Consider the following 13,916-nt stretch of genomic DNA (forward strand, 5'->3'; position numbering starts at 1 on the left):
TTTGAAATGATCTAGGATACATTTATACCAAAGGCAGGTTATTTTCTCCAATAATTTCCTTTGTGTGAAACTCACACATTCATTTCTGAAAAAATAAAAGTTGAAATAAATAAAGGTGTGATATGTTGCTCATTTAGCCATTGCTATGTACAGAAACTCATGTGCGTATTTTCTGTTCCCAGCAATCTAATGTGGATATTAAGTGGGTAGATGGTGCAAAGCCTTTGTTGAAGATTAAAAGCCACTTAGAGTCTACCATTTACAGTCAAGTAAGTGTCATTATGTGAATTTTGTCCATTTTGATACTTGAATATATTTCATAATTAAAATAGACTACATTTGATTCCTGCATCCTTAGAGAAGTTGTGGCCTGAAAGACTCTCTCATTAGTAATAATATCATTCTTAATAATAATAATATTACTAATAGCTCAAATTTTGTAATTCTTCTCAAATTACAAAATCCTTTTATTCCCATTAATAAATTTGAGCCTCATAAAACTCTGAAAGGAATATGGAGGCTATTACCACCATTTAAAAAATTTATTTTTTGAACAGTTTTAGATTTCCAGAAAATTTGTGAGGATAGTATAATTGACTCCTAGCCTCAGCATCCATGAAATTACAATCAAATGTCTATGGGAAGCCTCAGGCACAGTTTGAAAAATCATGGCCCGAGAAGAAGACGTTCATGTTCTTTGATGTGGCCTCCAAGGTCCTTCTCACTTCCCGCTGCCCACGCCACCATTTATACATGAAGAAACAGGCTTAGTCAGGTTAGGTGATTTACCCAACATTACACAAGTAATAAAATTAGAGGAAGCAGATCAAAATCTAAATGTCATTATTCCAATGCCTGATGTACTCTGTGCTGTCCACAGAATCAGTGTATGTAAATTCCATAGAGGACAGCTGGACTCACTGGCCGTTGAAGTGCCATGGTAACTTGGGCACTGAATGCCTGGGACTATTGTTCTTGGAACCCCTGCTGCTATCTTTGCGTCACCTGTCAGTTCAGACCTCTGTTTCTGCTCATTTCATTCAAATGTAGAAGTGGCCCAACTTCAGAGACTACACCAGTCAAAAAAGGAATTAAATGAATGTTGGCTAGTTGGCCATAAACTGTGGCCTACATGATGTGCTCAGGTACATGCTGAATTGACCTGGTCTTGCTGCTTTGTGGGATGGATGGTCAATAAGCCTATGGGACATGGACACGTGTTGGTGGCTACAGCTGCCAAGTCTGGGCATGAGAATACCCGGATAAATAGGTTTGCAAGATGCAGGAGGAGGGAGAAGGCAGAGCCTGCATTTGAGGGTAATGAATCAAATTTCATACGGCTGTGTCCATCTGTTTTCCAGGATCTACATGTGCACAAATTCTTCCATCATTGCCAGCTGATTCAGTCAGGCTCGAAAGAAGTTCCAGGGGAGCTCATTAAATATTTAAAGGTAAATGAACAGCAGCTTTCTGTGAAAGGTTTGTTTTTGATTGATGTCTTTCTGTTGCCACATTTTGATGGGGAGGGAGGTCAGAGTAGCACTTTAAAATACTTTTGGAGGTGTATCCTCAAGAGGACACTTTCTGTTAAGTATTTTTCCATCAAATGACTGTTTAGAAGCAGGGTTGCTACATCAGGAAGAAACTGTTATAGCCAGAATCTGACGACATCTTTTGGAAAATCTCATGACAATGTCTATTTCAGTTCCAGAAATTGATTTTTTAGATCTTTTCCTGCTGACTGCCCAGGAAAGGTGGAGAATGCTATGGGGAAAAGGGCCAGGATATCTATTTATCAAATGTATTGAAAACCCAAGATGTCGTTTCACATGCTAGGACTGAAATTCATGTCATAAGACCTAGCTGACAGCCCTGACGGGTTTGGCTCAGTGGCTAGAGCGTCGGCCTGCGGACTGAAAGGTCCCAGGTTCGATTTCGGTCAAGGGCATGTACCATGGTTGCGGGCACATCCCCAGTAGGGGGCGTGCGGGAGGCAGCTGATGGATGCTTCTCTCTCATGGATATTTCTGACTCTCTATCCCTCTCCCTTTCTCTCTGTAAAAAATCAATAAAAGATATTTAAAAAAAAAAAAAGACCTAGCTGACAACAACACTTTCTCTACTTGTTCCTTTACTAGGTCAGCCATGGCTAGTCTGAGGAATTTTGATTTTTAAATGAAGCCTCCATAGGATTTCCCTTGGGACCCATGTTGTTGCTTAGTGATAGTCTCAGGAAACAAAAATGTTCATTTCTTTTAGAGAGATAGTATGACATGAGATGACCTGGATGGGTTCTGGAATCACAGACTGACTTTGTGTCCCATACTTGTGACTTACTAGCTTAGTGATTGACCCTGACCGACTTACTTCACTTCCCCATACCTTTGTTTCTTCCTCTGTCACAGGGATAACAATAACGCCAACTTGTAGGGTGCATGTGAGGCTGAAGCGAGATAGGGTATCTGCTATAGAGGAATCATTTATTCCACACTTACTTCTTAAGTACTTCCTATGGGCCAGGCATGTTCTAAGCATGGGGTATGTAAGTGAAGAAAGCAGTGTCCCTATTGTCAAGGAGCTTGCTTTCTTGTGGAAGCAGATGGCCAATAAACAAATAAATAATTAAATACATATATATGTCATGTCTGGTAGTAATAAGTGCTGTAAAGAAAACTAAAGCATGGTGAAGGGGAATAAAGGGTGATAAGAAGTCCCTCTTAAAGACAAAGTGTCAGAGAAGATCTCTATGGTAAAGTGACATTTGACAGAGACCTAAAGGAAATGAGGGCACCAGCTCAATAGATTTCTGGGGGAGAGCTGGGAACAGCACGTACAAAGGCTCTGAGGAGCTTGCTTGGTGCATTCATGGGACAGCAGGAATGCCACTGTGGCTGCCCACAGAGTGCTAGGAGACCACACTAGAAAGGTAGCTGGGGAGCTGGTTGGGTTAAGGGCTCATAAGCCATGATGAAGAGTTTGAATTGTACCCCAATGAGATGGGAAGCGTTACAGGGCTTTGAACAGAGGAGTGGCATCCTGTGACTTCCATTTTTACAGTATCATTCTGCCTGTCATATAGAAATATACTGTTGGAAGGGTAGAAGCAGGGAGATAGTCAACAAATAGCAGTCATTATTCCTTTTTAAAAAAATCTTTATTGTTGAAGGTATTACAGATGTCCCCTTCCCCGCCCCTTGCCCCAGGCCTTCACCACCCTATAGTCTTCGTCCATGGGTTATGCATATATGCACACAATATCTTTGGTTGATCTCTTAATTACCATTAAGAAGTACAGTAGTACAAAAAAAAAGTAATAGTCATCTAGCTTTTAAATCCTTTCCTCAGTTAATATGTAGAACTCTAGCTTTATGGATGAATGGATGTTTAGTCTGTTAAGATCTTTGAGTTCTTTTCTAGTGGTGAAGCTTTGTAAAGGTTTTTACAGAATGAAATGGAGCAGGACATCATTTTCATATAGTGGTATTCTTAAAACGGAAGGAAGAAAGTAGTCGTATTTGTATTTTTAAGGGTGTGAAATTTCTGACATTTGTGACCTGTGCTCTCCCTCTAGTGGCAGTGAGTGAAATGCTCTGTGATTACAGAAATAGTCCACCACCTCTAAGGAATGTTAGTGCTGAAGAAGATTTTAGAGATTTTTTTAACAGATGAGGAAACTGAAGTCCAAGTAGAGGTGACTTTCTTTGGCCATTCAGCTGGTTAGTAACGGAGCTGAGCTGAGCCTGTGACATGTCTCTTGACTCCTAGTTTCATGTTCTTTCTACGAAACCTTGCTATTTGTTGTCCCTGTAAATGTCATTGTTTCATCAATTCAATTAAAAGCTACTTGTTGAGCTCTTAGTATGTATTTAACATTTCCCTAGATGCTGTGGGGCTTGTGAAGAAGAATAAGTTAAGGTCATTGTCCATAGGGATCTTACTCCCTATTTGGAGAGACTGTACACACAAGTTAAATGACAATATAAGTAATATAAGTCAGCACTACAAATGATAGTCCCAAGCAATATGTGATGAAATGTCAAACACGGGATACTGGGTGTAAGTGCAGAGCGTTCAGTGAACTGAAGAACTACTGAAACTAGAGGCTCCTATTTTTATTTTACCCTTTGGTTCCTGATTTTATTAATTGATTTAGTGATTCACCAAATATTGAGCACCTACTATGGACCAGATAATGTACTAGATGCTGAGAATATAATGGGGAACAGTTCTGACAACATACCTGCAGGAGTTAGGGTAGAGAGGTTTTAACTGAATAAGTAATTTTACATAGAGTTGATGGCTGTGAAGAAAACAGACCAGGTTAAGGGGATCTCACATGACCAGGAGTGCATTCTAGATAGAACTGTCAGGGAAGACCTTTCTGAGGAGACGACATGTTAAGCTAAAAAGAGACTGATGAGAGGAAGACAAACATAGGTGATAACGCTGTGTAAAAGGTTAACAGAATATTGCAGCAGGTGTAAAACCTGGTGTGATGGCATGTATGAAGGACAGGAAAGAAAAGACAAGACAGTGTAGCTAGGCAGCAGTGGGCAAACTACGGCCCGCGGGCCGGATCCGGCCTGTTTGAAATGAATAAAACTAAAAAAAAAAAAAAAAAGACCGTACCCTTTTATATAATGATGTTTACTTTGAATTTATATTAGTTCACACAAACACTCCATCCATGCTTTTGTTCCGGCCCTCCGGTCCAGTTTAAGAACCCATTGTGGCCCTCAAGTCAAAAAGTTTGCCCACCCCTGAGCTAGAGCATAGTGAGCAGCGATGGGAGAAGATGGCATGAGATAAATTTGGAGAGAGAGGCAGGGTCACCTAGGCATGGGAAGCCCTTGACAGCTTTTTGTTCATGGTGTTTTGTTTTGTTTTTCCACAAGGGGAAATGACATCGAGTGTGCCTTTCATAAAGAACACTCTGGCTGCTGTCCTGAGAATAAATGAGAGAGGAGCTACACTGGTGCAGGGAGATCCAATTCTGCGTTCAATGCCCATCTCTTGTTCCTCTTGTACAGTGTCCCGCTTATCCTTTAAACTTCCTCCTCTCGGACATTCCCTACCCACCTGCAGACTCAGTTGCTTCTTCCTTCCTGCATTTTATATATATAGTGGGGCTTTGACTTACAAGTTTAATTCCTTTCGAGACCGAGCTCGTTAAGGAGCTCGTTAACTCAAATTACTCTTTCAACTCAATGCAAAAAATCAGCCAAGAGACAGCTGGTATCTCCAAAAACTCGTTAGTCGGGACACTCATAAGTCAAGGCCCCACTGCACCACTCTTGTACTGTTTATTATTTGTATCACAGTGATTTCATTTCTTGTCTTTTTCCCCCATAGACTGGGAATGGCTTGATGGTAGGTTTTTTATGTGATTGGTAATTAGAAGCTTATTCAGTGTGTCTTTGTTGAATGAGTGAACAAATGGCTTCATTGAAGTGGAGGTTTGAGCTTGACTTGGAAAGGTAGCCAGAATTTGGCTAAAAACTGTGGACAAATGCACAAAAGTAAGAATGCATATGATACATGTATTCATGGAGGAGTAAAGATACTAGTTTGGTCTTGTGACTAATGATGAGTGTTAATGCTAAAAATGTAGGTTGGGTCTTAAGGAACTTGGACTTAATATCCTAGGTCATAATTTCTCAACCTTGGTACTATTGACATTTTGGGCAGGATAATTGTTGTAATGGGCTGCCCTGTGCATTGTAGGATGTTTAGCAGCATCCCTGGCTTCTACCCACTAGATGTCAGTAGCATCCCCCAGTTGTAACAATACAAAATGTCTTCAGACATTATCGGATGTCTTCAGACATTATCGGATGTCCTCTGGGGGGGAAAGTGGCCACTGATTGAGATCCACTGCCCTTGGTAATGGGGAAACTTCAAAAAAAATCTTGGCAGAAGGTGGTCTGATGTAATCAGTATTTGAGGAAGATTAATTTGGAAATGAGAGTTAGATGTATTAAAGAGAAATTGTACAGAGAACTACCAGGAAATTACTAGACTATTTTAGTTATAGGTAAGAAGGTCATGAAAAGGGACGATGGTAGTAGTAAGGGTAGAAAGGTGGGGCAAGGAAGGAAAAACTTGAAGGATAGACCATGGGTTCCTTGAGCTCAATATCTTGTCTTATGCATCTGATTGAACAGAAGTTGAACAGAGATCTAAGAGGTCACTGTTGATGTGACTCAGATATAGATGATAGTGTCCTGAAAAAGGATGATGAGAGTAAGGATGGGAAGATGGAGCAAAAGTCAGGGATATTGGAAGCTAAATATTGAGTTCCTTAGGCACAGAGTCTTGTCTCCATCTATCTCAGTATTTCCCATAACACTAAACATTGAGTTGATGTAGTAGGAGGTGCTCAGTGAGATTTGTTTTCATTTTTTTGGTTGGCTGGTTGCTTAAATGAGTGAATGTGGAGAGAAAGGGAGGAAGAAGAAAGAAATTTTATAAATTTTGCTTCTTGTATCATTTTTGGGTGTATATGAACACATTCCTTTTTTTTTTTTTTTTTTGTTAACACACCTTTCACTAGAGATAGAGTGCTAGGAAGTGTATTATGAGGGTGTTAGAAGGCAGAACTGGTTCAGTTTTGTAGAGGGTGCCAGTGGAAAGCCAACTATATATACAAACATACTTTGTTGAATCCCACAACTGATGGCCCACATTCCCTTGTAAAACACGCTGAGTGCTGGGGGCTAGTAGGCATCTCCAGTACCTCCAAACACATCTGCTCTCTCCTCAATTGAGTGTTAGGTTACCAAAGGTCAGTTGTCTTTATTCCAAAACCTGTTGATCTCAGTTATACTTGTTAACTTCAGTAAAGCATTTACTATTAAATATACTAATGAGTTCTGAGTGCCAAAATAGAGATGCAGGTAAAATAATTAACAAAGTCCCCTGTTGCATGAAGTTCCCATTTAAATGAGCTTATGTTCTAGTGAATATATTTTTCATTACTTGATTTTTTTGTTGTTTCACATTTGCAAGTTATATCATATTTCTGTTTGTTTTCATAACTAATAATGACTTATTTTAGTGTTTGCATGTCATGGAGATCCCAGTCATGATACAGTTTCTACCTGTAATTCTTATGCAACTCTTCCGAGTTCTCACAAACATGACCCATGAAGATGACGTTCCTATCAACTGTACCATGTGAGTTTTGGTGTTGTAATACAAAGAAGCAAGTTTTGTTTCCTTTTGCGTTTCTTCATTTTAAATATAAATTGATCTTCCAAATGAGAACCCCAAAATCAGAAATTTAATATTGGTTTTCTTTAGTTTCATGCTTCTCAGATGGGGGGACTTGTGTCCCCAGGAATCGATGGTACCATAATCCATAGGGTAAACTTAATGTGCTTTCGTGGACCAGAGGTGTTCTAACACTTTGCTGCACAGGAGAATCACCTGGGGAGCTTTTAAAAATTCCCCTGCCAGACCACACTTCATAACAATGAAACCAGAATCTCTGGCAGTAGAACTCTATTAGTATTTTTTAAAAATTTTTTCCTGTTATTCCATAATGCAACAGAGTTTGAGAACCATTGCCCTTGATCAGTGTTGTCCAATAGAACTTTCTCCAATTATGGAAACGTACTGATGCACGTGTGCTGTCCAATATGGTAGCCATTAGCCACATTTTGCTATTGAGCACTTGAAATGTGACTAATGTAACTGAAAAGCTGAATTTTAATTGTATTCCATTTAAATTTATATAGTCACTTGTGGCTAATGGCTCTCATATATTAGACAGAATGGCCCTAAGCCATCATTTTTTACTTAAAAGATAAGGGAGTGTTATTTTTATATGAAACAGATATGGTTATATTGTAGAGTAGAGCATAAAATGTACCTGGATTTTGAAATTAAAACAGGAGACAAAAAAAAAATGTGAGCTTAGTGCTGGATGTTTCTGGCCTTGCTGCTTCTGCTGTTGCACCATCAGGACTCAGATTACACACACCTGCACACTGTTTGCTCTTCTCTGCTTGCTGTTGGGGATGGTCTGGTTGGAAATTTAAGGAGCATTACTCTAGTCCAGGGCTTCTCAAAATGTGGTTCTCAGACCAGCAGCATCAGTATCACCTGGGAGCTTATTTAAACTGCTAATCATTGAACTTCACTTCAGTCCTTAAAAAATCAGAAACTCTGGGAGAGGGAGCTGAGGAGTCTCCCCTCTGGGTGATTCTGATTCGTGCTAAATTTTGAGAACCACTACTAATCTCTTAACTTTAAAACTTTCTATGACTTTCATGTTTACTTCCAATTTCAGTTCATGTCCTTATACCTGTTCTATCTCTTCCCTTCCTTTTTATCCCATCTGTTGACATGCTGTTCATTTTATTTTTCTATTTCTTCTCACTAGAGAGAATTTCAGAATTTACCTTAATCATCGTCTTTTACTATATAGTGGCTATGACCGTACTTCAAATGTAGACAGAGATTTAAAAAGGAGATGAAACATCTGGAATGCCAAAATGAAATATCTTTCTTTTGAATCAGTTAGACCCAAATTATCATTATATCTTATGCAATCATCTCACCTTTAATTATTCAGACAGTGATAGGAATTTTTAGGTCTTATCTAACAATCAAACTGTGGTAATTAATTTTAGCCTGACATGCTGGCTTCTGTGAATGTTGTTTCAGGGTTCTTTTACATATCGTCTCACAGTGTCATGAAGAAGGCTTGGATAATTATTTAAGATCCTTCATAAAGGTTTGTGGGAAAAACTTACTTTCTGAACAGTTGATTTTGTGGAAGAATTTTGCCTTACGGTTCATTTTCTTTATTTGTAGTATAGCTTCCGACCTGAAAAACCGAGTGCTTCTCAGGCCCAGCTAACACATGAAATTCTGGCTACTACGATGATAGCAATTTTGAAACAGTCTGCAGACTTTTTAGCAATAAACAAACTGTTAAAGGTAAGGGCTCAGGATGCAACAGGGAAAAAGCAGCCAGAAAAATATTTGTTTGATACCCTCCCATTTCAGTTCTAGTCTTTCATCATTTTTTTCACGTGACCCTCACTTTCCTTGTCACTTTGCCCATGTATCCTTTTCCCTCAAGTTCTCCAGAATTTCATTCTCTTCACCCTCCCCACCCACCTCACACTCCCCCCTCAGTCAAATGTATAACAGAAAAAATTTTGGATCATGTAGACATAGGTTAGAATCATATATCCACCACTTAATAGTTCTATGACCTGGGGCTGTTATTTAGCATCTCTGAGCCTTAATCCCTCATTTCTGAAATATAAGGAAAGCATTTAAGACATCATTTCTGGCACATAGTAGGCACTCAAATGGTGGCTCTTATTACTGTCATTATTTTCCATTAGGCAAACGTTCTTACCAACAGCCCATTTGTACATCACAGTTGGCTCTGAGGTACTTTATCTTTCTGCCAATTGAAGTTACTCTGTGGAACTTTGTGAGTTTAGATCCCTTTAAAATGTTATTAATGTTAGAGATAAGATCCATATGTATTGGTTAAACTTTGCTAAGGCTCAAAAATTTGGGTAACTCTTGAAGATTGATTTTATTTCTTTGTTTATTTTAGTACTCATGGTTTTTCTTTGAAATCATTGCAAAGTCTATGGCCATATATTTGTTGGAAGAAAATAAAATTAAGGTAAGTAGGCTCAAGGGTAATACTTAACATAGACAAAGAAGGCTAACTGTATAACACGCAAAGCCTCTTTTATATTTAAGGGCTCTTAACCCTTCACTTTCTTTTTCTTTATTGATTAAGGTATTATATATGTGTCCTTATCCCCACATTACCCCCACCCTCCCACTCATGCCCCAACCCCCCCCCCCCCGTTGTCTGTGTCCATTGGTTGGGCTTATATGCATGCATACAAGTCCTTTGGTTGATCTCTCCCCCTTACCCCCACCCTCCCCTACCTTCCCTCTGAGGTTTGATGGTCTGATCGATGCTTCTCTGTCTCTGGATCTGTTTTTGTTCATCAGTTTATGTTGTTCATTATATTCCACAAATGAGTGAGATCATGTGATATTTACCTTTCTCCGACTGGCTTATTTCGCTTAGCATAATGCTCTCCAGTTCCATCCATGCTGTTCACTTTTAAAATTTTTCTTTAAAAATGTATTGCATAGCCACTAAGGAAAATAGTATTCTGGTTTCTAAAAAAGTTAAAAATGGGACTGCCTTATTATCCACTGATTACTCTTCTGGGCATATCTGCAGAATCCTGAAACACTAATTCAAAAGAATATATGCACCCCTATGTTCAATGCAACATTATTTACAATAGCCACGCTATGGAAGCAAACCTAGTGCCCATAATTAGACGAGTGGGTAAAAAAGTAATACAATGGAGTATTACTCAGCCATAAAAAAGAATGAAATCTTACATTTGCAACAGTATGGATAGACTTAGAGGGCATTATGCTGATTGAAATAAGTCAGAGGAAGAAAATACCATATGACTTCAGTAATATGTCTAATCTAATGAATAATATAAATGAACAAACAAAAGAGAAACAAACTCATAGACACAGGACATATTGTTGCTTGTCAGAGGGGCGGGGTGTTGGAGGACTGGGTGACAAAAGCTGAAGGGATTAAGAAGGACAAGTTGGGCCCTGGCCACTTTTGCTATGTGATTGGAGCATTGGCCTGCAGACCCAAGGGTCGCGGGTTTGATTCCCGGTCAAGGGCACATGTCTTGGTTGCAGGTTCCCCAGTCCTGGTATGGGTGTGTGTGGGAGGCAACCAACTGATGTGTCTCTCTCATGTCAATGTTTCTCAATCTCTGTCAGCTCTCCCTCACCCCCTAGTCTGTCTGGAAATCAATGGAAAAAGTATCTTCTGGTGAGGATTAAAAACAAACAAAGAAGTACAAGTTAGTAGTTACAAAATAGTCATGGGGATATAAAGTAGAGCATAGGGAATATAGTTATAACTATGTATGTTGCCAGGTAGGTACTAGTAATATCAGGGGAATACTTTGGAAAGGATATGATTGTCTAAGCCAGTGATGGCGAATCTATGACACACGTGTCAGAGGTGACGCAAACTCATTTTTTTGGTTGATTTTTCTTTGTTAAATGGCATTTAAATATATAAAATAAATATCAAAAGTATAAGTCTTTGTTTTACTATGGTTTCAAATATCAAAAAATTTCTCTATGTGACACGGCACCAGAGTTAAGTTAGGGTTTTTCAAAATGCTGATACGCCGAGCTCAAAAGGTTTGCCATCACTGGTCTAAGCACTACGCTATATACCCGAAACTGATACAAAATAATATTGAATGTAAGCTGTAATTGAAAAATAAAAAATTATTTAATGTATTGCATAAATCTGAGGTCTGACATGTTTTTTAAATATATTTTTATTGATAACAGAGAGGAAGGGAGAGAGAGAAAGAAACATCAATGATGAGAGAGAATCATTGATTGGCTGCCTCCTGCATGCCCTGCATTGGGGATCAAGCCTGCAACCCAGGCATGTGCCCTGACCGGGAATCGAACCATGACCTCCTGGTTCATAAGTTTATGCTCAACCACTGACCAACACTGGCCGGGTAACAGTTCATATTTTTTTAAAATATATTTTATTGATTTTTTATAGAGAGGAAGGGAGAGGGCTAGAGAGCTAGAAACATCGATGAGAGAGAAACACTGATCAGCTGCCTCCTGCACACCCCCAACTGGGGATGTGCCTGCAACCAAGGCACATGCCCGTGACCGGAATTGAACCTGGGACCTTTCAGTCCGCAGGCCAACGCTCTATCCACTGAGCCAAACCGACAGTTCATATTTTTTAAACTCTAATTTTGAGAGGCTCTTTTACCTAGATTCTTTCATATTAGTTGTTTGCCATGTAAAATTTATTATCTTTGAATCTTTCCATTTGTCTTATGGTTTTAAAGTGTCCATGTTGAAAACATTCATTTGGAATAACAAGTACCAAATCAGAAATAACCTTTCTTTTAGAAAGGTCAAAGGCATAAACAAGGTTAAAAACACTTTATGCAATAGATGTGTTCCTGAAATATGGTGTATACATTTAGTTGTGTCTTCAAACTGTTTTAAGGTACAAAGACATTTTCTTAGTTATAGAAATTATAAAGCCAAGACTTGTAAACAAATAAATATTTACCTCATATGTATCATTTTTAATTATTCTTTTCAGAGAAAGTGTTTACTGAAATTGAGGTGCAGGAAAAAATTGGGATGAAAAACTGGGATGCGGCTGCATCTGAGGGACATGATTCTAAAGTTAGGTCATGATTACCTATTCTTGTTGATTATTTCAGCCAGTTAAATTGTTAGTGGTCCAGATAGTTCCTATAATGATGTAAAATATGTCATTTTTTAGTTGGAAGAAAAATTATACTCTAGTAAAAAATACACATTTATGCTCTGACCGGTTTGGCTCGGTGGATGGAGCATCGGCCTGCAGACTCGGGGGTCCCGGGTTCAATTCCGGACAAGGGCATGTGCCTTGGTTGCGGGCACATCCCCAGTGGGGATTGTGCAGGAGGCAGCTGATCGATGTTTCTCTCACATCGATGTTTCTGACTCTCTGTCCCTCTCCCTTCCTCTCTGTAGAAAATCAATAAATATATTTTAAAAAGATACACATTTACTAGTATATGTAGAATGTATGTGAAAATAAACAATGGCATTTGATTTAGACCTTTTGCAACTGACATTTTTCTATGCCTGTTTAATTTAAGCTTCCCAGAGGCCAGAGGTTTCCTGAGGCATATCATCATGTCTTACATTCTTTGCTTCTTGCAATAATTCCCCATGTGACTATTCGCTATGCAGAGATTCCTGATGAGTCCAGAAATGTCAATTATAGTTTGGCTAGCTTCCTGAAGGTGAGTTAAAGGCAGCCAGAACATGGTAAGAAATTCTTCTTCACCAATATCTTCTTTAAAGCCAAAAGGAAAAAAAAAATTAGCTAATTTCTAGAGATTCAGCGATGTCTTTATAAGCCTGCTGGAGAAACTTGTAAGCGAATTAATTTATCAGTTTTATTAAACAGCCAAAATGATTTTTTCTTCCCACTGAAATAGCTAATTAATTAAATTAGCAGTCCCACACTGGTGGCTTAGCTAGAGGCATGTTTTACATAATGTTTTTTTCAAATATATTAAATTGAGTGTCTTCGGTTAGGTTCCCAAATCCCCATACTCCTTAGAGTACCCCTGACCCTCTATGCCATTTACATCACTTCTCTGACCCCTAATTGGCCCTTTGAACTTGAAGCCTTTGAATTATATTGTTATGTTTTGTTATCAGCATGTAAAGGCAATGCTAGAATGCAGTGCTATAAAGTGGGTAACAACACTATTTGATATGCTGTAGAGAAGGGGCTTGGTTTTGTAATGCACTTGGTTTTGACTTGCTCCTTTCCACTCCCCCTCTTGTCATAGCTCTTTATCATGTATCAACCTTACATTAAGAACCTGATGGTCAGTAATCCATTCAAGCAGTTAGATGGCTAACATTTTCTTATTAAAAATTCACAGCTAGGTTTCAGATCTCCAGAGTATGATTTTCTGATATAAGACCATTCTTTGCCAAAATTAAAATAGTCTTAACACTACTACATAAGACTGTTTGTGTATAACAACCAAACAGCCACATATCTTTTTAAAGTGAACTAAGGATGAGACTACCTGAAATGTAAAATCTCACTTTCTTCCATGGAGTTTAAACATTTGTCCACCTTCTTTGTGAGGGTTCAAAGATGCAAGAGGCTGTCTTTGCAATCACATGCAAATACATATACAAGATAAAGTGTGATGAGAGTACAAAAAATACAATAGGAAAACAAGAAAGAGAGGGATTATAACCAGGGAGTGTGAACAGAGACTAGAAGCATAGTTCACCATGACAAGAGTTGAAGG

General features: G+C 38.7%; 1 protein-coding gene across 1 annotated transcript in view; it reads left to right on the forward strand.

Annotated features, from left to right (window-relative positions):
• The window catches only part of DOCK11 (dedicator of cytokinesis 11), a 192,502-nt gene that overhangs the window by 100,696 nt on the left and 77,890 nt on the right, over positions 1-13,916 (forward strand). The window contains exons 22-28 of the mRNA XM_081081274.1: positions 183-269; positions 1,362-1,451; positions 7,058-7,176; positions 8,671-8,740; positions 8,821-8,946; positions 9,584-9,655; positions 12,735-12,881. Of these exons, the coding sequence (XP_080937400.1) occupies positions 183-269; positions 1,362-1,451; positions 7,058-7,176; positions 8,671-8,740; positions 8,821-8,946; positions 9,584-9,655; positions 12,735-12,881 (711 nt within the window). The remainder of the gene's footprint in view (positions 1-182; positions 270-1,361; positions 1,452-7,057; positions 7,177-8,670; positions 8,741-8,820; positions 8,947-9,583; positions 9,656-12,734; positions 12,882-13,916) is intronic.

Source organism: Myotis nattereri (assembly GCF_964212035.1).
Source record: "Myotis nattereri genome assembly, chromosome: X".
In the NCBI taxonomy this organism is placed as follows: domain Eukaryota; kingdom Metazoa; phylum Chordata; class Mammalia; order Chiroptera; family Vespertilionidae; genus Myotis; species Myotis nattereri.